The sequence below is a fragment of the Epinephelus lanceolatus genome, chromosome 22 (genome assembly GCF_041903045.1).
Source record: "Epinephelus lanceolatus isolate andai-2023 chromosome 22, ASM4190304v1, whole genome shotgun sequence".
Classification (NCBI taxonomy): Eukaryota; Metazoa; Chordata; class Actinopteri; order Perciformes; family Serranidae; genus Epinephelus; species Epinephelus lanceolatus.
The window spans coordinates 2,864,662-2,889,674 of NC_135755.1; the positions used below are offsets into that span (position 1 = coordinate 2,864,662).

The 25,013-nt window shown below is 43.8% G+C and overlaps 2 protein-coding genes across 5 annotated transcripts; one reads left to right on the plus strand and one right to left on the minus strand.

Moving 5' to 3' along the window:
* Positions 1 to 211: 211 nt before the first annotated feature.
* LOC117245871 (selection and upkeep of intraepithelial T-cells protein 1-like) lies at positions 212 to 24,992 on the plus strand. 4 transcript variants are annotated; one of them, XM_078164260.1, is made up of 14 exons: positions 212 to 417; positions 1,017 to 1,296; positions 1,750 to 1,805; positions 1,938 to 2,147; positions 3,125 to 3,211; positions 4,124 to 4,273; positions 4,355 to 4,402; positions 6,962 to 6,979; positions 7,206 to 7,283; positions 7,403 to 7,496; positions 8,020 to 8,137; positions 8,259 to 8,397; positions 8,584 to 8,725; positions 21,939 to 24,992. In XM_078164260.1, exons 1-13 carry the CDS (start codon positions 342 to 344, stop codon positions 8,721 to 8,723), a joined length of 1,494 nt encoding a protein of 497 aa, XP_078020386.1. In that variant the 5' UTR covers positions 212 to 341; the 3' UTR covers positions 8,724 to 8,725; positions 21,939 to 24,992. The 4 variants fall into 4 exon arrangements, with proteins under 4 accessions (XP_078020386.1, XP_078020387.1, XP_078020385.1 ...); XM_078164261.1 differs by lacking the exon at positions 21,939 to 24,992 and adding an exon at positions 14,631 to 15,447; XM_078164259.1 differs by lacking the exon at positions 21,939 to 24,992 and having other exon boundaries at positions 8,584 to 13,191.
* LOC117245976 (PRELI domain-containing protein 1, mitochondrial-like) lies at positions 15,612 to 23,590 on the minus strand. Its single transcript, XM_033609616.2, has 5 exons — positions 23,476 to 23,590; positions 21,918 to 22,143; positions 21,715 to 21,828; positions 21,463 to 21,541; positions 15,612 to 17,070 (listed from the first exon to the last, which is right to left on the minus strand). The coding sequence occupies exons 1-5, from the start codon at positions 23,565 to 23,567 to the stop codon at positions 16,955 to 16,957; spliced, it is 627 nt and encodes a 208-aa protein (XP_033465507.1). The 5' UTR covers positions 23,568 to 23,590; the 3' UTR covers positions 15,612 to 16,954.
* Positions 24,993 to 25,013: the final 21 nt, after the last annotated feature.

Consider the following 25,013-nt stretch of genomic DNA (forward strand, 5'->3'; position numbering starts at 1 on the left):
CTCAGACTCTGATATCATTTTAAATCTTCTGAGTGTCTCCAAAGAAAATAAAAACTGGTAGATTAAATGTATTAAACCACACGATGGAAATTACTTCCAGAATATTTACAACTGATATTTTTAGACTTTACATTTTAATAGGTCAGAGGGTCAAAAAGTCAAAGCTCAAACAATTGTCACGTGATCACTTCGGCGCATGCCCAGAAGCTTCTGTAACGGAACTTTGGCTTTCATCATCTTTTCCTGTGTCTGACTGTTACGCTTGTTGGTGAACGGGACACTGCCGCCAAACTGACATGTTTTAACTTGCGGAGCGAACACAGCTCCGTTTATCTGTTAGCATGAAGCTAACGGGCTTTAGCTTCTTCTTCTGTTGTTCTGTGCAACTTTTCAGCAGCGTCATGCTCCCTGCGTCAGGTCAGTGTGTTCAAATGTTCTGTGAAACTGTGGGACAGCAGCAAACAAACTCCGTTAGGATGTGACGCAGGTTTTAGTCACACGGCGTGTGGGCAGATGGACACACCTGTTGAATGTTTCTCCCGTACTGACCACGAAAGAGGGGCGATTTTAAATAAATGATACAGTAACTGTAGATAATTTATATCCCGAATTAGTCCGAAGGTTGTATTATAGATGGTAAAAAAGAGATCTTTTTCTATCGTGAGCGCATTTTTTCAAGCGAGGACGCCAACATTAAAATGGCAGATTTGCTAATGGAGTTCGGTGAAGAGATTCTAAGTCACAGCTAAACCAACCACAGTTGAGTTTATGAGTCATTTCAGTACTTGTATGAGCTTTTGTGGAGTTTTATTTATAACTAAACATATTTTTATAATAATTGATATTATGAATAATAATAATAATTAACAGTTAATACATTTTTTCCTCTATGCTCTGAAAATTTTAATCTAAAAAAAGTTACCAAATGAAACAATAATGATAAAATAAATGTTAGTTACAGCTCTTTTTCTGTTTCATCATCTTCCTCTTCCTGTGTGATTGGTTGTTACCTCCAGGTAAGCCTGTACAGTCCGCCTCACCTGGCCGAGTATCTGCAGCTGCAGGCACAGATGTGATCCTGCCGTGTGGCCTCACCTCGTCTTACTCCTCCTCTGGGGTCAGGGCGGTGGAGTGGTCTTGGGTGGACGGTCCGTCACCAGTCACGGTTCATGTTGTCCGTGATGGTGAAGAGCTGGTGAGGGAGAAAGCAGCAAAGTACCACAGGAGGACGGCCATATTGGAAGACGGTTCCTTGAAGTTATTCGGTGTCCAACAGCGAGACAACGGCACCTACAGGTACGTCTTCTTCATGTTCACAACGGCACCTACAGGTACGTCTTCTTCATGTTCACACTCAAAGAAGCTGTGAATGAATCTACAGCATGAATCAGTGAATTTTTGACAACACAACCCTGTCAGTTCTTGATGGGGACGCATCAGGACGCCGTAGCGTTCACTCTACAACAGATATGTGGTCAAATGGATTCTGGACCATCTCAGCAGGTGGTTTAAATGATCGGATCACGTTGTGTCTCAGTGGTCATTAAAGCTTTTATTGAGAGCTGTCCACTCGATCACCTGAGACACGTGTTAACATCAGGTGTAAACACGGTCTGTGTTGAGTTATTCTCCGAAGGTTGGTGCTGCCAGTAAAACATTTTGATATATTTTAGGATGAATGTTGTGCAGAGGATATTTATTTTAAATGAAGAAATCGTGTCTTTGTTCCCGGTCATGATCCTGATCCAGGTGTGGCCTTCTGAGAGGATCGACTGTGGAGGACGTGTTTGTCTCTCTGCTTGTGGGTAAGACAGCAGGACGTCCTCAGGATGTGTGACGGGAAGTTCTACGAATACAAAAGACTGTACTCTGATCACACATGTTGAATATGGTGTGTGTGTGTGTGTGTGTGTGTGTGTGTGTGTGCGCGCGTGCAGCTCAGGTGTCGGAGGTGTTCTTCTCTGTGAGGAGGTCTTCAGCCAATCAGCTGCTGGTTCAGTGTGAGTCAAGCGGCTGGAGTCCGGAGCCTCTGGTGTCTCTGTTGGACTCCAGCAGGAACGTCCTCACTGCAAGGGTCGAGTCCTCAGTCGGACCGGACCTCCTCTACTCTGTCAGGGGACTTGTTACCACGGCAACAGCTGCTAAAGGTCAGTCAACCACGGGTCAACATCCTGGTCTTGATATTTTCCTTTGTTTATTTATTTACAAAACAAAGAGACAAAAAAGACTGGGATAAACATGAACAGGGAATCTGTTTTCTATTGTAGCACAATAAAACATGAACTTATGATAGAATTAGATTTTAATGTCGTTCATTTAACAAACAAGACTTATTAAATCCTCTCAACCACTGTTGGTGGTCATAGGTCAAAGGTCAAGGTCACTGTGATCTCATCTGTTTCATATACCTCAAGAATACCTTGAGGTAAATTTGGCACCAAGGTTCACTTGGACACGACACTTAACTGATTACATTTTGGTGGTCGAAGGTCAAGGTCACTGTGACCTTGTCCCTTTCTTTCTCGTGGATGCAATATCTCAAGAACAAATTGAGGGAATTTAAAAAAAAAAAAAAAATCTGTATGAATGTTCAGTTGGACTCAACTATGAACTGATTACATTTTGGTGGTCATAGGTCAAGGTCACTGTGACCTTGCATCTATCACATTCTCATGATTGCGATATCTCAAGAACAGCTTGAGGGATGTTATTCAAATTTGGGACAAAGGCTCATTTGGACATAACAATGAACTGATTAGTTTTTGGTGGTCAAAGGTTAAGGTCATTGTGACCTTGCATCTGTCTCATTCTCGTGAAAATGAATGTCTCAAGAACACCTTGTGGGAATTTCTTTAAAGTTGGCACAAACATTCACTTCAACTGAAGAATAAACTGAGTCATAGAACCACAGGGCCGCAATTCTAGTTTCAGTCTTCATTAGTTTCCGTTCACAGTGAGCTGAATGATGTGTGAGCACATCCTGTTGGTGTGAACTCATGGTCGCACAGACAGCTCTCACTACGTCACTGTGATACCGAAGAAAACTTGAAAATTGAAAATTCCCAGGCAGGTTTTGTTCTGACTGTTTGTTTTCTCTTGTTTCTGTCTCGTCCCTCTGTCACAGCGACAGGAACAGGAAATGGAACCTTGATCTGTAGAGTGGAAATCCCTGGAACGAGCCTGTCCAACGAAAACAAGATTCATATCACAGGTAAATATTCACATGTCTAAATCAACATGTTTTTCTCTGTACAGTTTTATAGTTAGTGGTTTTTGGGACCTTCATTATGATTGTAACTGTCTGTCTGTCTGTTTTTAATCAGTTAAATATAGAAATGTATAGATCCCAAAGTAAAACTATCAGTACATTATAGGGCTGTCAAAATTGCTCAAAAATGACGGTCGAATATTCCTTCCAAAAATAACTCATAGGTTTGAACCATTCAAATTTTTTTTTTTGTATTATGTCCACAAGAGGGCAAACTAATACAAGGAAACATAACATAACCTCTCTGACCCGTCAGGCCACACCGCCCACAGAAGTGCTACAAATAGCCTTGAAGCCCCGAGAAGCGAAGCCAGTTTCCTTTCGGCGCCCGTGTTAACCGATTGTGTCATCCACACTGGCTGCGCTGCGCCGCGCAGCTCCGTGGCCGCGAGTGAATGTGTCAAGCCCTGTCAAGCCGGGTGACGGAGACAACAGCTGGGAGCAGAACCGCTGGTCGACCAGCGTGGAGGAATGCGCGTCTGATGTGAACGGAAGTGCTCCGGCTCGCGCGAGAATTTTGGTGCGCTGCGCTTTGCAGCACTTCCGCGGGCGGTGCGCCCACTTGCAAAGAGGACAGCTGCGGTGGTGTTTTTTTTTTCTTCACAATCGAATATCAATTTTCACATTTGAAGGTCTATTTTTTTTTTCCAAATTCGAATTTAGAATATTCGTTGACAGCCCTAGTACATTATTAAAAATACTGCATTACAAGTAGAAGTCCTGCATTCAAGACTGTGTGGACTAAAATGATGATCTCTCTGGTTCTGCTGCGTCAATGGTTTTTGAAACTGTCATAGTAAATGTACTGAGATACAACTGCAGTCAGTGTCACGTTCTCCTCTGACTGTTGCGTAGATGAGTTCCATCCTCCAGAGGAAGAACCCGGATGTTACCTCATGCTGCTGGTCGCCTTCTTGCTGGTGTTTGTCGTCACCGCTGTCGTGGTCTTTGTCGTTCCTCTGGGGATGATCAAGAAGCTGCGATCTTCTGTGCAGCATCTGACCGGTCGGCTCTGCTGGGGTTTATAGAGTTAGCAGTTAGCATTTAGCATGGTCCACAGTCTGACTTCCTGTCTGTGATTTTCAGAGTTCTACTACGGACTGATCAGACGGGAGACAGAGGGACAACAAGAGGGTGAGTTTGTTTTTAGGTCAGCAGCTCAGTTTATCTCATCCTGAACTTTAAATAGCAGCTGGACACAGAGGGTGCACAGGGTCGGGATTGTTCAGGAAAGTTTCTGAGTTAGTTAGATGATAACTTTTGTGTTTTTCAACCTGAACCCTGTTTGCAGATGTTTTTATGTGGAAGTGACTGATGGGAACAACAAGTTTTAAAATGTGTCCAGTGTTAACAGAGAGCGCTGCAGCGGTGAAACAACCTGCAGTGTAACCACTGCGAGCACTAACAGTGATTGTTTCTGTCACTGACAGGCTCAGATTGTTATTCTGTTAACCAGAACCAGCCCTGAGATCACTGTCACCAAACCCACCTCCATTTAAACAGTCATTTCATCATCGAAAACACACTTCATTCAAAGTCAACAGAAACAAAATAAAACCATTTTGGTTTATCTCTTCGCTGCTCCATCAATCACCAGCTCTGGTTTGGTTAAAATGTATTGAAATATTGTAACAGTACTTTATTTAACTTTATCGTAACGGTACTATATTGAAATGTATTAAGATTGTACTTAACTTTATTATAACAACACTTTTTTTTAAGGCCCAATCCCAATACCCCCTTGTCCACTACCCCTTAGCCCTTGCCCACTAGCCCTTAGCCCTTACCCGCTACCCCTTAGCCCTTGCCCACTACCCCTTAGCCCTTGCCCACTACCCCTTAGCCCTTGCCCACAACCCCTTAGCCCTTGTCCGCTACCCCTAGCCCTTGCCCACTACCCCTTAGCCCTTGTCCACTACCCCTTAGCCCTTGTCCACTACCCCTTAGCCCTTGTCCACTAGCCCTTGCCCACTACCCCTTAGCCCTTGTCCTCTACCCCCAGCCCTTGCCCACTACCCCTTAGCCCTTGTTCACTACCCCTAGCCCACTACCGCTTAGCCCTTGTCCACTACCCCTTATCCCTTGCCCACTACCCCTTAGCCCTTGCCCACTAGCACTTAGCCCTTGTCCACTACCCCTTAGCCCTTGTCCACTACCCCTAGCCCTTGCCCACTAGCACTTAGCCCTTGTCCACTACCCCTAGCCCTTGCCCACTAGCACTTAGCCCTTGTCCACTACCCCTTAGCCCTTGTCCACTACCCCTTAGCCCTTGTCCACTACCCCAGCCCTTGTCCACTACCCCTTATCCCTTGCCCACTACCCCTTAGCCCTTGTCCACTAGCCCTTGCCCACTACCCCTTAGCCCTTGTCCACTACCCCTTAACCCTTGTCCACTATCCCTAGCCCTTGCCCACTACCCCTAAGCCCTTGTCCACTACCCCTAGCCCTTGCCCACTACCCCTTAGCCCTTGTCCACTACCCCTAGCCCTTGTTCACTACCCCTTAGCCCTTGTCCACTACCCCTTAGCCCTTGCCCACTACCCCTTAGCCCTTGCCCACTACCCCTAGCCCTTGTCCACTACCCCTTTGCCCTTGTCCACTACCCCTTAGCCCTTGCCCACTACCCCTTAGCCCTTGCCCACTACCCCTAGCCCTTGTCCACTACCCCTTTGCCCTTGAAATGAAGCAACGAGGGGTAGGGGTTGAAATCTTTCCCTAGGAATTGGGACACCACTCACTACGTCACTGCATCGGTTACATTCACAAATACGTAACTATTTTAAACAAGAAACTGCGAGCCATCTACATTTCCAACCGGCATTTACAATGGAGTCTCCAGTTGAGTTCATCCTACCGATCGCGTTTGCTGTATTCATCATGCTTCGTTTGATGAACTAAAGACGACAGGGGACTTCTGCTAGCTAGCTAACCAGCTAACATTATGAGGCAGCATAGTTATACTAGCTGGCGTGTTATCGTAATGTGAAAAATCCGACAATTTTGCAGAACAGGACAGATGACAGACGCCAGATAGTGCGAGCTAGCTAGCTAGCTAACAAGCAACCTGACGACGGTAACGTTAGCTATGTATGAGCTTTTTTCACCGTCTCTTGCTCGGTGGTAGCCATGGCGATGTCTACCCCTCGCTGGTAAGTCAGCATCTGAAATCCCTCACTCCGAAGGGCTAGTTTCATACCCACTACCCCTCGTTATGCCCCCTACCCCTACACGCAAAAAGGAATTGGGACACCACTACCCCTTGCGGGAATGCACAAATGTAGGGGTAGGGCCAAGGGGTAGGGCCAAGGGGGGGGTATTGGGACGGGCCCTTAATTGTAACAGTGCTTTACTTAACTTTTTTATAACAATAATTTTTTTTAACTTAATCGCAACTTCTTTACTTAACTTGTTAACAGTACTTTGACTTTATGTTATTGTAGATAATTTAGTCGTTGAGTATTTTTAGTCTATAGAAGTTTAGTGGGGATTTTGCAGTATCAAGATATATATTGTTTATTGTGATATCACCGTATTATTTATAGGCGACATCACTCAGCACCAGCTCAGACCAAGAAGCTTGTAAAATTATTTTTTTATCCAGGTCAGAAACATCTCTAAGAAATGACTGCAGATTACTCTGATGATTAATTAATGATGATTGTGATGACTGAGATGCTGTCTCTGTCTCCTCAGATCAGCCGCTTCTTGGAGGTGAGTCAGTCTAAAGATCAAAAACATGTGCAGGAAGTGAGACGTGACTAAAACAGCTGTTTCCTGTTAGTGTTGTGCAGGTAATCAGAGATACACAGGTGAGTCTTCTCTCAGTTACATCACATGGTTCATGTGTTCGCTGTAACAAGCTCACAGGACGCTGTACTGTCATGAGACATGAATGAGATGGTGATGGACAGGTGTGTCTGTCCTCTGTGTCTCTCAGAGTACGGAGACATCAGCAGAGTGGACACAACAGGAGCTTCTGAACACCTAGCAAGAGCCAACGAGTCGCTGTGCAGAGGTCAGTTCATTCACACGGGCTGAACGTCACATCACTGAGCTCAGGACATTGTTACTATGGTGGCAGGACAGGATATTATGGTCTGTCATCCTTCCTGAGATAGTCTGTTGTTGTTTCAGGAGTTTCTGGAGTTAAAGCCTCCCAGAGGCTGGCAGAGAGAGATCTGCAGGAAATGCTGAAGTACAAAGAGACGATCAGCAACGTGGGAAACAAGTACGTCCCAACAGAGACCTCATCCACAGCACGCTGCCACAGCAACAACCGCTGCATCTTTGTGGTTGTTTTGTGTCTCTTTGTGGTTGTTTTGTGTCTCCTTGTGGTTGTTTTGTGTTTCTTTGTGGTTGATTTGTGTTTCCTTGTGGTTGTTTTGTGTCTCATTGTAGTTTTGTGTCTCTTTGTGGCTGTTTTGTACCTCTTTGTAGTTTTGTGTGTCTCTTTGTGGTTGTTTTGTGGCCGTGCGTGGTTTTGAATCTTGAGTCTCTTTCATTCTGCAGGTAAAGCAGAACTCTCAGGTTATTTTGTTTGTTGATCTTCAGTAATGAGTTCATCCAGGGGCTGAAGATAAACTGTCTGATTCCTCTGTGCAGACATGAACCTGAACACTGGAGAACACTGTATCACAGTGTTACATGTTATAATAGGAAACCATGATACAGAGTGTGACCTCCAGGTTCTGAGCTGTCAGCTGTAGTTACTCGATCAGAGTCACGTTGAGAGTCTCTCTGGTCTCCTGCAGACTTGGTGTCCACCCCGCTTTGATTGCCGCCATCATCTCCAGACAGTCTCAGGCTGGAACCTCCCTGAGACCCGACGGCTACGGAAAGAGCGACCACAACTGCTTCGGCCTCATGCAGGTGTGAGTGAGTGAGTGAGTGAGCTAGCTGTTTAAAGGAGGCGGGGCTTTGTGGAGGTGAGACAGTGTTTACGTCCTATACCGCCTGTCAGATGTTTCCTTATGTTGTCCCTTTGCTGCAGATCAATAAGCATTACCACGCAGTGAAAGGAAACGCGTTCAGTGTGGATCACGTGGATCAGGGAGTCACCTACTTCATCCAGCTCATAAAGACCATGCAGAGGACGAAGCCGGACTGGAGCAAAGAGCAGCAGCTCAAAGGTGAAGACATGACGTTGTCTCTTCTAAAACTCATTAACACGTTAAATAAATGGTTAAATAACGGTCCATTGAGTCCTGTGATGGCCATAGGTTGGTTTGATCGATGAGCTGCAACGTGTTGATGTTCTCGTGTATGTGTGTGTGTGTGTGTGTGTGTGTGTGTGTGTGTGTGTGCGTGTGCTTTAGGTGCGTTGGCGTGTTACATCTCAGGTGAGGAGCGAGTCATCCCTCTGTCATATGAGGAGGTGGACAGTGTGACGCCATACGGAGACTTCGCCAACGATGTGGTTGCCAGAGCGCAGTGGTTCTTCCACAACGGTTTCTGAGTGTGAGAACACTTCCTGTTTCTTCTTGGTGTTTAAGGAGCGTTTCTTCCTTCAGACTCACCTGCAGCTCGTACGCATTGCTTGTGTTAGGTTTCAGACTGTCATCCACCTGAACGAGTCTGAGCTCAGTTTTACTTTGATGTTACATTTACAGTGTTTAAGACACCGACAGTGTTTATGTTTACAAGTGGTTTTAAATGTTTAAATGTAGTTTGCACCTCTGAACTGTTTTTGTGTCTGCCCCGCTGATAGCTGAGGCTGATTTGTGCGTCCATCTGTCCGTCCCATTCTCATGACCGTGATAACTTCAAGAATGCCATGGGGGAATTTCTATAAATTTGGCACAAACATTCACTTGGACTCTGATGAACTGGTTAGATTCTGGTGGTCAAAGGTCAACAGTCAAGGTCACAGTGACGTCAATCTGGAAATCCATCGGTAAAAAAAAATGAAAATAAAAATAAAATAAATTAATATTTTTTTTCTTCCTTTACCTCTGGAGGCACAGCCCGGAGTATTTCGACTGACCGGAAGAGCAGGGGCCTCACGCCCTTCACTTCCAGCGGTGCCCCCGGGGAATCGCCGTGTTTACAAATACTTCGGGTAGAAAACCAGCAGAGTTTAGCTATATATCACATTTTTCACGTCACTATATCACCATGTAGACTAATTTGATGTTTGTTAAGTCTATAAACACAATGACTGAACAAACGTTACTATTTCTGTGTGCACGTAATTGATATGGTTATCGTAAATTAGCTCGGCTAACCGTTAGCTGTTAACGTTAGCTGTTAGCATGATCTATAACCATAGACTATAAAAATAAGGTAATAACTCAATAAACGGTCCGTGATTAAAATATTTTTTCCAGCGAATATCTTAGTTACAACATGATTGAGCTAGCAAAGCAGTTTTGTGTTGCTATGTGTGGTATTTATTCAGTTACGGGAAATCACGATGTCTAGAAAGTAGGGCTGCAACTAACGACTATTTTAATAGTCGACTAGTCGCCGACTATTGAAACGATTAGTCGACTAATCGGATAATTATTAAATTTTTCTTAAATTTAGCATGAGGTTGCTTTAATTATGTGGCAAATGATAATAAACACAAGAAAGATGGGTACTTCAATGAAAAATGCATCTTTTATTCAACTTTGCTGCTGATAGGCCGGTTCATACAAAAAGTAAATAAAAATGTCCTATCTAAAACCAATTAGGCACAGTGCTCGGTCAGTATAGACATAAATCCATAAATAAATAAACCTCTGTCCATTTTTTAAGGACAGGCAAATGTGTTTTATAAAAAATAAATAATAAATTAAAATCAAGTAAACATTTTTTCCTGTAAACCAAGGGCAGGCACATTAGCAGCAGTAAAACAGTAAACAAAACAAATATTAAGTGCATTTTGTGAAGTACATTCAGTGGTCAACTGCACAGTCTGTTGCAAAAGAACTTCTCAACAGTCTGAAATCTAACGGTTTTAACGACTGACGTTTGTAGATACACAGCTGAAAATAAAGCATTCAGAGTTGTCCAAATTCAAGTTGTAAACATGGACTGTGTGATACAACCTGGACACAAACCTGTCATGGTGGACAGACCAGGTTTAAAATCAACATGAGGCTCAGGCTATGTCGTTCAGTTTATTCATACTAAGGAAAGTCAGCATATCCACATGGTCTCGTGTGAGGCTTGCTCTCTTCTGGGAGCAGATATTTACTGCTGCTGAGAAGATTCGCTCTGCCGGGGTGGACTCAGTGAGGGCAGTCGCCTGTTGAGGGGTGCACGTCTGCTTCTTTTGCAGAAAGGGGTCCATGGTGGCTCTCTTCTTCGGACCACATGCATTTAATTTAAAATACTTTTGGCAGGCACAGTCAGGCATAACGTTAAAGCTCTTTTAAAGCGAAAATACGCTTATAAAATGTACAATGTACATCAAAAACAAAACGTATTGGCTTGAATGCTACTTGAATCTTACCGAGGCGAGTCAGACTCCGTTTCGTTCAACTGTCCGACGTGCTTTCTCTTTAAATGTTCGTGCATCACCGAGGTGCTGCCGTGATACGCAAGGTCTGCTTTGCAAACCTTGCAAGTAATCTTTTTATTCGCCATATCCAGGCTAAAATGCTCCCAAACTTTAGAAGTTTTGGTACGCGTAGCTGCTGTGTAGGACGCCGCCATTTCTGTATACGTTACCGCTCGGCAGAGACGCTATTGCGCATGTGCGACTCTCGGCAGAGATTGTAATGAAGTGAGATGCCTCACTCCATTGGAAAAACACGTCTGGCGACAATTGTCGACAATGGAAGTCATTGTCGACTATTTCTATTATCGATTTTTGTCGACAACATCGACGAATCGTTGCAGCCCTACTAGAAAGCATCAGTGGCTGCAGCTGACAGGGACAGTTAGCAAAGCTAACATCAGGACGTCATCTGTTAAGAGCCTCCCGTTGTCGGATACGACATGAAACTACTCCAGTTAGCTCAATCATGTTGTAACTCAGATCTATGTCTCACTGACAGCAGGTGAATATGGACCAGTGGATTCACTCTGTCACTGCATCCAACAGGTCAGTGTGTGGATGCAAAACAACTTTCTCCAGCTAAATTCAGACAAGACTGAAGTCATCGTATTTGGTCCACAGAAACAAAGAGAAAGTGTCAGCAGTCACCTCCAGTCTCTCTCTCTAAAACCTACAAATCAGGTTAGAAATCTCGGGGTAATAATGGACTCAGACTTGAACTTTAACAGCCACATCAAGTCAATAACATCAGCAGCTTTTTACCATCTAAAAAACATTGCCAAAATCAAAGGTATAGTGTCTAAACCTGACTTGGAGAGACTTATCCATGCATTTGTCTCTAGTAGGTTAGATTACTGTAACGGCCTGCTCACTGGCCTCTCCAAACGGGCCGTAACTGGGTGTTCACACCGGACGCGAGTGAAGCGAATTGCACGCGCGTAACGCGTGGGTTTAGACGCCTGACCATTTTGTTCATTCGCTTCATCGCATCATTCGCGCGAGTAGCGGGGAAGCCGGCTGTGCTAACCGGAGCTAAGCTAGTGCTAACGTTCATAGTACAATCATTCTGCAAACTAATTAAACACACATATTTACAGAACTTACCAAGTAGACCAGTCTCCTCGGCGACTTTCACCCAAGCCTGCTCCTTTTTGTTGCGGTCCCTGCAGAGTAGACACGTAGTATCATATAGCTCCAGGTAGCCGCACACCGCAATGATAAGTTTCTCCTTCATCTCGGCATCAACAACTGGACGTCGGGGCGTCAAGACGTCACTGACGACCATGGCAAGATAACCACCATCGCTACTTTGTTGTTTACCTCCTCTGGAAGTCCCAGATGCATCGGAGGGCCACACGCCGTCGTTTTTGGGTTCACCCTATCCTGCAGAAGCGCATCCAGCTCGGCGAGTTTCACCACCTTCTCCACGAACTCCGTCTGGATGATAGCCGCTTTCAGCAGTACTTCAGGCTGACTGGGGCCCAGTTTGAGGACCTGTTGGCGAGGGTTGGCGCCAGGATCTCCTGGCAGGACACCAACTACAGCCGCTCCATTTCAGCTGCGGAGCGTCTGTCCATCTGTCTCCGGTGAGTAGCAGTTTATTGTTGTTGACACACGCCAGTGACGTCGGAAGAATCTCAATGCTGATTGGCTTTCGCGGCACAGCCTCACGCGAATTCATCTCAAAAGTTCAATATTTTCAACTCGAGCGATGAGGCGTTGGACGCGAATTTCGCGTCCATCGCGTCGCGCTAGACGCGTCCATCGCGCCGCCCGGCGCGAATTCGCGTCTAATCGCGTCTTTGCATTGACTTTGTATGTAATCTTGACGCGTGAATTTGCGAATTCGCGTTTGGTGTGAACGCAGACTAAGACAGCTGCGGTACATCCAGAATGCTGCTGCTCAGGTCCTGACCAGAACCAGGAAGTACGAGCACATTAGTCCTGTGCTCAGGTCTCTACACTGGCTTCCTGTGGCTCAGAGAATAGACTTTAAAGCAGCTCTGCTTGTGTACAAGTCTCTCCACGGCCTAGCACCAAAGTACATCTCTGACATGTTAGTGCCATATGAACCATCTTGGACTCTGAGGACCTCAGGGACCGGCCTCCTGCTGGTGCCCAGAGTCAGGACTAAACATGGGGAATCAGGATTCCAGTTTTATGCAGCTAAAATCTGGAACAGTCTTTCTGAAGATGTGAGACAGGCCTCTACTCTGACAATGTTCAAATCTAGGCTCAAAACAGCTCTATCTCACTGTGCATATGACTGAAAGGATCTTATCTGCACTCTTCTCTTTTAAAGTTCATTTTATAATGATTATTTATGTTTTTATTTTGTATTGTGATTTTAATGCATTTTCTTGTTCTGTAAAGCACCTTGAATTACTTTGTGTACGAATTGTGCTCTACAAATAAACTTGCCTTGCCTTGCCTCAGACATCCGGCTCTGCCCCCTCCATTGTGATTGGCTAAAGCGCAGCATCGTTCAAACTCGAAGCCCTGCCCCCCCCCCAGTCGTCTTTCACACAGGGCTGCCGACAGATTCTACTATGTAGATTGTAGAATCTATCTTGAGAGATCACTGTGACCTTGACTGCCTCATTTTTGTTAATGCGATATTTCAAGAATACCATGGGAATTTCTTCCACTTTGGGTCATGGGTGAACTGATTAGCATTTGTTCGTCAAAGGTCATAGGTTAACGTCACTGTGACCTTCTCTATTATATTCTTGTGTATGCGAGAACACGTTGAAGGAATTTTTTAAAACTCGGCACAAACGTTTACTTGGATTCGACTATGAACTAATTAGATTTTAGTGGTCAAAGTCCAAGATCAGTGTGACCGTGCATCAGTCTCATTCTTGTAAACACAATATCACAAGAATACCTTGTGGGAATTTCTTCAAATTTGGCACAAACATTCACTTGGACTCTGATGAACTAGCTAGATTCCGGTGGTCAAATGTCAAGGTCACTGTGACCTTGTCTGTCTCATCCTTGTAAATGCACTATCTCAAGTATGCCACAGGAATTTCTTCAAATTTGGCACAAACATCCTCTTTGGGTCAAGGATGAACTAATTAGCATTTGGTGGTCAAATGTCAAAGGTTAAGGTCACTGTGACCTCCTTTTTTGTATTCTTGTGAATGCAAGAATATATTGAGTGAATTATTTTTTTTCAAATTTGGCACGTTTACTTGGACTCGACAGTGAACTGATTCGATTTTGGCGGTCAAAGGTTAAGGTCACTGTGACCTTGCATCAATCTCATTCCTGTGAACACAATATCTCAAGAATATCTCGTGGGAATTTCCTTAAATTTGGCACAAGCGTCCACTTGGACTGAAGAGTAAAGGGATTAGAATTTGGTAGTCAAAGGTCACTGTGACCTCCTTTTGTTTATTCTTCTGCGTGCGAGTTCTCAAGAACACGTTGAGGGAATTTTTTCAAATTTGGCACAAACAATTACTTGGATTCGACTATGAACTGATTAGTTTATGGTGGTTAAAGGTTAAGGTCACCCTGACCTTGCATCAATCTCATTCCCATGGAAATGATGAAAAGAATACCTAAAGGGAATTTCTTTAAATTTGGCACAAACATCCACTTGGACTGAAGAATAAACTGATTAGAATTTGGTAGTCAAAGGTCAGTGTGACCTCACAAAACATGTTTTTGTCCATAACTGAAGAATTCATTCACTAATTCTGACCAAACTTGACACAAATGTCTAACAGGATAAAATAATAAAGGTCAAAGGTCAGCATGACTGTGACATCATCATGTTTTAACGTCATATCTCAGGAACAGAAGGGGAGACATTTGCTCAGATACTGAATTGATGACTCTAATCATGAAACTGTGCTGATTGTATAGATCTTCTGTGTGTGAAGCATCCATGTTTTCACTGACATGGATGGAGACTGTCAGAGACACTGGACTGGTGGGCAGAGTCATACAACCACAGGGTGGGCTGGTGGGCGGAGTCATACAACCACAGGGCGGACTGGTGGGCGGAGTCATACAACCACAGGGTGGACTGGTGGGCGGAGTCATACAACCACAGGGTGGACTGGTGGGCGGAGTCATACAACCACAGGGTGGGCTGGTGGGCGGAGTCATACAACCACGGGGCGGACTGGTGGGCGGAGTCATACAACAACAGGGTGGACTGGTGGGCGGAGTCATACAACCACAGGGTGGACTGGTGGGCGGAGTCATACAACCATGGGGCAGTGCTGCTTGTCTTTTTAATGTTCTTTAACTGTTCATCTCCACAGATGTGATCTCTCTCTCTCAGTCACTGGAACATGATGCTGTTCAATGTCTCTTTAAGAGAATAAAGACACAGTCACCAACATGTGGTTTGTGTGTCTGAACTGGTTTCACCTGCTGTGTTACTGGGGTTACTGGAGTTTGTTGGTCAGCGCTCATCATGGAAATAAGAGTCCTGGACAGGAAGTGTGTGTTATTTTATACAGACGATCATTTTACTACTTTGTTAATTTTAGTCCTCAGGATAATCAGGCCGGGATTCGATGGCTTTCTGAGATGATTTTCAGGTCCAGACTCAAAAAGACCTCGGTGTAATCTTCAACTCCAGCCTCAACTTAGCCCTGCACATTGAATCTGTTGTTCAATCATGTTTTTGATGTGTATTTATCCTGTCTGATAGAACAGGAATGATGTCTAACATCAGGCTGCTGTGTTTGATTTCACTCTCCATCTGTTCCCTGAGAACAACTTCCTGCTTCACTTCACCTGCACAGGTGGCTTCTGTTACTGCTGCTTCAACTGGACGAACACAGGGAGGCTTTTATTGTGAAGGAGTCACAAGAAGCACGATGTACTCGTCACTGAGGTGTTTACAAAACATAACAGTCATTTATTGAGTTGATGATGTTGCTACAGTAACCAGTGTAATATCAGGGTCTGACCACCAGAGGGCGTCGTGCTGCTGAGCTGGTCACATGACCGCAGGAAACATGCGTCTAACTAAACCAGTTATTATAGTGAACTCAAACTAAAAGCTAAAACTAGGTGTGAAAAACATTTTAGTTCTCTCAATGTAAAAATAAATGAAAAAGACTTAAAAGAAAAGGAAGGTAACTGAAGTGATATTATTCAAACTAAAATAAAATAAAATAAAAATAAGAACTTCTTTAATCTGCCTGCTGACTCCCCCCATGTTATAATAAAAACAAAAATACTCAAGCTAATAAAAGCTCAACAGTTTAAATGTTAAAAATACAAAACTATAATAACTCTGCTCTAAACTGACCACAGATCTGATCTGATGCAACATTAATGTACAGAAATAAATCTGTTGCTATAATGCTTCATTTTCTGATTGGCTACAAAAATACAAAATAATATGTAACAGTTTTAAAATTCTTTCAGCAAAATGACTGAAAAAAACCCCCTCATTATTAAATAAAATAATTAAGAACATAATTTTTAAAAGTAAATATAAACAATAAAAATAAATTGTAATGATTTCAAAATCAAATCATCATGGAAACATTTGAAGAATGACAAAGAAAATTAGAAAAAAAATCACTGAATCTGAATAAAACAATACAAAATAAAAAAACAAATATAAAAATAATAACTTAGAAAAAAATACAGAAAATAAAATGTAATGATTTTAAAATATAATCAGCAGTGAAACATTTGCAAAATGACAAAGTGAGAGCAAAATAGTTATTAAAATAATTCATAGTGAAAAAAGTTAATATTAAAATAAAAAAGTTACTATAAAAGGAAATGAATGCAAATGTTTTAAAATGTCAGAATATTTAACATTAGAAAAACTGAAATCCTGCAGAAGAAATTCTGACTATTGTTAAGTTTATTTCCTAATAAAGAGATTTCTAGATATCGTTCTAAATACAGAAGCCTCAACTGCCTAAAAATTAAAAACTACAGATTCAACTGAAAAAGGAAAAAAACTGAATCAAATAAAAGAATTTAAAATAACAATCAGGACGACAGTGTAAATCAGTCCCAAGGGATTCTGGGAATGATTGTAGTTCATTCATCATTTCAGTCAAATTAAAAAGCAGCACTCTTCCTGTGAAGACTGACATCACAATGCAACCAATCACAGCTGAGGTGGAGTTGTTGCCCCGCCCCCTTCGTACTGATTATCCTGATTATCTATGGAGGCAGGATTTCTATTTAACAGCAGAGGAAGAAGTTCAAACAAACTGCTTGGGCTTCTGGGTGGAGGTGGGTGTGGCCTGTGGTGGGAGGGGCTTGTGCTTCTCTGACGACTCTCCCTGGTCGCCGTGGAGATGAGGCGGGGCCTCAGCTACTGTTGACAAAATAGAACAGGAAGCATTTAAAACATTAGCGACTGTTTTTTACTTATCAGAGGAGGGAGTGGCTGAGGTGTGACGCTCCCTGAAACTAAAAATATTTTTCCTTGAGCCTCCCTTTAGAAGGGAAATTGCCAAAATTTGGAATGCATGTTTTCTACAAATTGCCAAAATTACATCGCCAAAATTTGGAAAAGTCAACAAAATGTTCAAGGTTTTTTTTATTTTTTAAAAAAATACAAAAATATAATGACCAAAATTTTGAAAATCCCCCAAATTAGGAAGGCATGTTTTCTTTTAATAAATGCCAAAATTAAATGGCCAAAAATTGGAAAATTGCTAAAATTTGGAAGGCATATTTTCTTTAAAAATTGCTAAAATTAAATGGCTGATATTTATGAAATTATTTTCTTTTTTTTTTCTTAAAAAGATGCCAAACTAAATGGCCAAAATTTGGAAAATCACCACAAATTTTGAAGGCATTTTTTTCTTTAATTATTTATTTATTTATTTATTTTTACAAAATTAAATTGCCAAAGTTTGGTAAATTCACCAAAATTTGGAAAGCATGTTTTTTTTTTGTTTTTTTCTTTTAAAGAAAAAGCAAACACTAAATGGCCAAAATCTGGAAAATCACCACAAAATTTGAAGGCATTCTTTTCTTAAAAAAAATAAAGAAAGAAAGAAGAAGAAGTTTGGTAAATTGCCAATTGTAAATTGCCAATTGTCGTCCTCCGCTTATCCGGGTCCGGGTCGCAGGGGCAGCAGCCTCAGCAAAGAAGCCCAGACAGTCCTCTCCCCAGCCACTTCTGTCAGCTCTTCCGCGGGAACCCCCGAGGCGTTCCCAGGCCAGCCGGGTGATGTAGTCCCTCCAGCGTGTTCTGGGGCGGCCCCGAGGTCTCCTCCCGGTTGGACATGCCCGAAACACCTCCCAAGGGAGGCGTCCGGAAGGCACCCTTACCAGATGCCCGAACCACCTCAACTGGCTCCTCTCGATGTGGAGGAGCAGCGGCTCTACTCCGAGTCCCTCCCGGATGTCCGAGCTCCTCACCCTATCCCTAAGGCTGAGCCCAGCCACCCTGCGGAGGAAACTCATTTCGGCTGCTTGCACTCGCGATCTCGTTCTTTCAGTCACTACCCAGAGCTCGTGACCATAGGTGAGGGTTGGAACGTAGATTGACCGGTAAATTGAGAGCTTCGCTTTCTGGCTAAGTTTCCTCTTCACCACAACGGACCGGTTAAGCGCCTGCATCACTGCTGACGCCGCCCCAATCCGCCTGTCAATCTCCCGCTCCATCCTACCCCCACTCGTGAACAAGATCCCGAGATACTTAAACTCCTCCACCTGAGGAAGGACCTCCCCCCTGACCTGGAGTGGGCAATCCACCCTTTTCCGGCTGAGGACCATGGCCTCAGACTTGGAGGTGCTGATTCTCATCCCAGCCGCTTCACACTCGGCTGCGAACCGCCCCAGCGAGAGCTGGAGGTCACTGTTCTATGGAGCTAGGAGGACCACGTCATCCGCAAAAAGCAGGGACGAGATCCTCCCGTCACCGAACCTGACACCCTCCACCACTCGGCTGCGCCTAGAAATTCTGTCCATAAAAGTTATGAACAGAACCGGTGACAAAGGGCAGCCCTGGCGGAGTCCAACCCTCACCGGGAACAGGTCCGACTTACTGTCAGCCACACGAACCAGACTCATGCTCCTTCGGTACAGGGACTGGATGGCCCTTAGCAAGGGGCCACCAACCCCATAGTCCCGGAGCACCCCCCCACAGGATGCCCCTGGGGACACGGTCGTAAGCCTTCTCCAGATCCACATAACACATGTGGACTGGTTGGGCAAACTCCCATGCCCCCTCCAGCACCCTGGCGAGGGTAAAGAGCTGGTCCACGGTTCCGCGTCCGGGACGAAAACCACATTGCTCCTCCTCAATCCGAGGTTCAACTATCGACTGGACCCTCTTCTCCAGCACCCTGGAGTAGACCTTACCGGGTAGGCTGAGGAGTGTGATCCCCCTGTAGTTGGAACACACTCTCTGGTCCCCTTTCTTGAAAATGGGGACCACCACCCCGGTCTGCCACTCCAGAGGCACTGCCCCCGATGTCCACGCAATGTTGCAGAGGCGTGTCAGCCAGGATAGCCCTACAACATCCAGAGCCTTGAGATATCCAGGACGAATCTCATCCACCCCCGGGGCTCCGCCACCTCGGAGTTGTTTCACTACCTCAGCAACTTCTGCCCCAGAAATTGGACGACCCGCCCCCGAGACCCCCGTCTCTGCTTCCTCACTGGAATACGTGTTGGTGGGATTGAGGAGCTCCTCAAAGTATTCCTTCCACCGCCCGACAATGTCCCCAGTTGACGTCAGTAGCTCCCCGCCCCCACTGTAAACAGTGTGAGCAAGTTGCCGCCTTCCCCCCCTGAGGCGCCGGACGGTTTGCCAGAACCTCTTTGGAGCCGATCGATAATCTTCCTCCATGGCCTCCCCGAACTCCTCCCACGCCCGAGTTTTTGCCTCAACGACTGCCGCCGCTGCGCTCCGCTTGGCCTGCCGGTACCCATCAGCTGCTTCCGGAGACCCACAGACCAACCATGTCCTGTAGGCCTCCTTCTTCAGCCTGACGGCTCCCCTCACCTCTGGTGTCCACCAGCGGGTTCGGGGATTACCGCCGCGACTGGCCCCAGTGGCCTTGCGGCCACAGCTCGAGGTCAAATGATACAACTACAAAGTCGATCATTGACCTGCGACCTAGGCTGTCCTGGTGCCACGTGCACTGATGGACATCCTTATGTTTGAACATGGTGTTAGTTATGGCCAAACTGCGACCCGCACATAAGTCCAATAACTGAACACCACTCGGGTTCAGATCGGGCAGGCCGTTCCTCCCAATCACGCCCCTCCAGGTCCCGCTGTCATTGCCCACATGAGCGTTGAAGTCCCCCAGCAGAACAGTGGAGTCCCCGGTCGGGGCACTGTCCAGCACCCGTCCCAGGGACTCCAAAAAGGGTGGGTACTCTGAACTGTTGTTTGGTGCATAAGCACAGACAACAGTCAGGACCCGTTCCTGACCCGAAGGCGCAGGGAAGCAACCCTTTCGTCTACCGGGGTAAACCCCAACGTACAGGCACAGAGTCTGGGGGCTATCAGAAAGCCCACCCTGGCCCTCCGCCTCTCACCCGGAGCAACTCCAGCGAAGGAGAGAGTCCAACCCCTCTCAAGGACTAGGGTTCCAGAGCCGGAACTATGTGTCGAGGTGAGGCCGACTATATCTAGCCGGTAGCGCTCAACCTCACACACAAGCTCCGGCTCCTTCCCCGCCAGAGAGGTGACATTCCATGTCCCAAGAGCCAACTTCTGTAGCCGAGTATCGGACCGCCAAGGCCCCCGCCTTGGTCTGCTGCCCAATCCACATTGCACCAAACCCTTCTGGATCCCTCTGCGGGTGGTGGGCCTGCAGGGGGATGAGCCCATGTAGCCGGTTCGGGCTGGGCCCGGCCGGACCCCATGGGCGAAGGCCCGACCGCCAGGCGCTCGCCCACGGGCCCCAACCCCAGGCCTGGCTCCAGGGCGGGGCCCCGGTAACCCTCCGGGCCGGGTACACGTGTCCTTGTTTGTATCCATCATGAAGGGTCTTTTGAACCGTTCTTCGTCTGACCCTTCGCCCAGAACCAATCTGCCATGGGAAACCCTACCAGGGGCAAAATGCCCCCGACAGCATAGCTCCCAGGGTCATTAGGGCACTCAAACTTCTCCACCACGATAAGATGACGGTTCTCGGAGGAGAACCAAAGTTTGGTAAATCGCCAAAAATAGAGGGCATGTTTTCTTTAAAAAACAAAAAATTCCAAAATGAAATGGCCAAAATTTGGAAAATTCACCAAAATTTGGAAAGCATGTGTTTTTGTTTGTTTGTTTTTTTAAAGGAAACGCAAACACTAAATGGCCAAAATCTGGAAAATCACCACAAATTTTGAAGGCATTTTTTTCTTTAACAAAACAAACAAACAAACAAAAAAAAGAAGTTTGGTAAATTGCCAAAAAAATTTGAGGGCATGTTTTCTTTAAAAAAAAAAAAAAAAAGCCATAATGAAATGGCCAAAACTTGGAAAATTCACCAACATTTGAAAAGCATGTTTTCTTTTAAAATTGCCAAAATTGCATCGCCAACATTTGGAAAATCTCTAAAATTTGGAAGACATGTTTTCTTTAAAATCTGCGGTAAAATAAATACAAAATACAACCATTTAAATTTGCATGCCCCTTCCCTAAGCCAAAATAAATTTAAAAAAAATTATTTGACATGCCTCCAACTTTTTCCATCACCCCACCCTGTGTGTGTGTGTGTGTGTGTGTGTGTGTGTGTGTGTGTGTGTGCCTTACTCTGCATGTTGGACAGAGCGTACTCCAGCCCCTTCATGGCTTTGGCTTGGTTACTTTTAAACCTGGCGAGTCCAAACTCCTGTCAGAGACACAAAGAGTTGAAGCTCATTCAGACCGTCTCTATCTGGACGTGATTTTAATCCTGTTAGTTTACAGTTTGTCTCCGTTCACACTGTTAGCAGCTCCTGTTTGGACACACAGACAACATTTCACTGAGTTATGAAGAGGAGAAGACAGAGGCAGAGTCTGGACCTGTATGGGTCGGGCCAGGCCGTAGACAGCAGACAGGATCCAGGCCTCCCTCCTTAGTTTGGTCCAAGATGGCCGACTGCGGTCCTCCTCAAACAAACAGCACTCCACCACCGTCTGGGGGACAGTTCATATATTTAGATTAGAGGGCTGAGAAAATTAAACTTTTGACGTGTAAAGAAACGGATGGTAAACGTGTCTCTGACCATCAGCGTGTTGTGGTTCAGGTTCCAGGTCTTGGTGATGAGCGTGTGCGTCTGCGGGTCGACGATGGAGTCCTCCAGGACGTAGACGGCCCGGGCCATGTGAGCAGGGAAGACGCGCTCCGCCCAGCCCGGCAGCCGGTTGGTCTTGGTCAGCAGTCGCCGTGACAACAGGTGGTTGTTGGGGGTGACCTCACGGTACAGGACGTCCTCAGTGAGGACGTGGGCACTGACGCACACAAAGATGTACAGACTTATACTGAGAGACATGCCTGTGGTCAATTCTGTCCATCTCTGTGGAGACCACTTTGAGTTTTAAACCTCATCAGAACAAAAACTGAAGATTCTTTAGAAACACATTTTTGTAACTTTAAGACAGTTGAGGAAAATTAGGACATTTTTGAAAAGGAACATTTTAGGTTGAGAATTTTTTAGAAAGTTGGGGGATTTTTAGAACGTGCATTTATACGATGAAGACAGTTTTGGAAATGGAGAACATGGAAAGAAGGGACATTTTCAGAAAGAGCATTTAGGAGAAGTGAGGACATTCGTAAAAAGTTAAAACATATTTTGAAATTGAGTACAATTTAGGAAAGTGAAAATATGTTTTGGAAAGTGGAGAATTTTTTTTTGTAAAAGCGGACATTGTCAGAACTTAAAATATTTATGGAAATCTTGGTCAGTTTAGGAAAAATGGGGATTTTATTTTGGAAAAGTAACATTTAACAAAGTGGGGACATTTTTGGAAAGTAAAGTCATTTTTTTGAAACAGCGTTGTTTAAAGGTGAGGACATTTTTAGAAAGACATATTAGAGGGGAAAATGTTTTTGAAAAGGTGCAATAACGTTTTGGAAATTGAGGGCATTTATGGAAAATAGCAACATGCTTGGAATTGAAGAACATTTTGGGTGAGTAATTTTTGGAAATTAAAAAAAGAAGGGGGATATTATTGAAAAGAGGACATTTTTTGAAAGGCAGGATGTTTTAGAGGTCCTGAAAAGTTAGGACATTTTGGAATATGAGGACATTTTTAGAAAGTTGGCACATTTTGGAATATGAGGACATTTTTAGAAAGTTGGGACATTTTTGAAAAGTAAAGACAATTTTGAAAAGTTAGGACATTTTGGAATATGAGGACATTTTTAAAAAGTTACGACATTTTGGAATATGAGGACATTTTTAAAAAGTTGGGACATTTTTTGAAAAGTAAAGACAATTTTGAAAAGTTACGACATTTTGGAATATGAGGACATTTTTAAAAAGTTACGACATTTTGGAATATGAGGACATTTTTAAAAAGTTGGGACATTTTTTGAAAAGTAAAGACAATTTTGAAAATTTAGGACATTTATGGAAAATAGGGAATTTTTGGTAATGGGAGCACATTTTGGAACATGAAGACATTTAGGAAAACAGGTCTTCAAAGAGGTTTCAGGTTTAAGGTTAGAATCAGGTCTAGGTTCAGTTGAGGGTTAGGGTTCGGGGGTTAAGTTATCGTCAGGTTATCCAGATTTACTGATTTCAGCTGTCAGAGGACAAACAGAGTGTCACCTGTATTCACCTGTAAGGGTTCGGGTAGCGCTGCCAGAAGGCCGCCAGCACCTGATGCCACGGACTCTTAATGTCGACCTCACTGTGGAAATACCTCCCCATGTCACGGCCGACTCATTCAGGTGCTGCAGGAAAAAGCAAGACAAAAACACATTTCATAAATGTTTTCACTTGTTTTTAGACAGAATTAATTTCTTTGTTTAATTTATTTTATTGTAAGTGTCTTTCTGATCTTTGATTTGTTTTGTTTGTACAAGTAGTATTTCAAGTATGTCAGCGTTCAGCTAAATTAGAAAGTGAAGTTTAAAGTAAAAGAAGAGTGTGCTATGAGGTCATAGACTGTAAATATAAGTCACCACTACAATACAAAAACATTTAATTTCAAGTGTGAACAGATTGTAGTGCAGCTGCAGCTGGTTAGCAGTTATTCTGACCATTATATTTTTTAATTAATTAATATTTTTACTCAGTTAGAATAATAATAACATAATAATAAAACGCTCTGAAAGTTATTTCTGTATGAGCACCTTTTCTTTTCTTTTGATACTGTATATTTTGCTGATAATGCTTATGCACTTTAACTTAAGCTCTTTAAGTACATTTTACACCACTGTGTATAAATCTAAACCAGTGATGGATGTGTTGGGGAGTAACTAGTTACACATAAATTACAAAGTAAATGTAACTATATTTAGTAAAGTTACTGAGAAAGAAATGTAATTAAGTTAGTTACTTATTATAAAAGATTAAGCAACATTTGTTTAAAAAGTAGTCCAATGAAATAAGTTAATTCAATTCAATAGAACTTTATTTAACCTGAAGAAAGTTCTTCTGCCAGAAAATGCTTCAAATTACAGTAACAATAAGTTTAAAGATTCACAACCAGAACAACTAGTGGGTTCCCGGGGTCAGGGTCACACACTGGGCCCAGTTTCAGAAGAAGACAGTATTACATATCTGACAAAGTATACAAATATACAAGACAGGCAATTAAGTAATTAAAGTAGTTACATTAGCCTAATTATTACATTTTAACAGGGTAACTGGTAAATTTCAAAACTAACGTTTCCAGCAGTGAACAGGGAAGAAGAAAACTGACGGGAACATTTTACTGCACAATGAATGAATACTTTTTACTTCAAGTACATTGTGATGGTAATACTCTAATACTTTTACTTCTGTTAGGTTTGTAATGCGGGAGCTGTACATGTAATGATTTGTGTGATTTTCACAGTAGTTCTTTTACTGAAGTTAACAAGTGGCTTTCAAATGGTAGGATTTTGTGATAACCACACGTTATTACTGCAATATTGGACTGGGCCTGTACTGATACAGTCAGTTAGAAATTCATTCATAACTTTTTGTATAAAAAATGTAATATAATTTAACTTAAAAAACCTACTAGTTGCTGTTCACGCAAGGGAATTGTGTGTGTGACATCTTATCTTACATTATTCCCCATTTAAATGGATGTGTTATTGGTGCTCTGGTGTAATATTAAAAAGTTTAAAATTAATTCTTAAATCATTTTGATGGGTGGTGTCAATT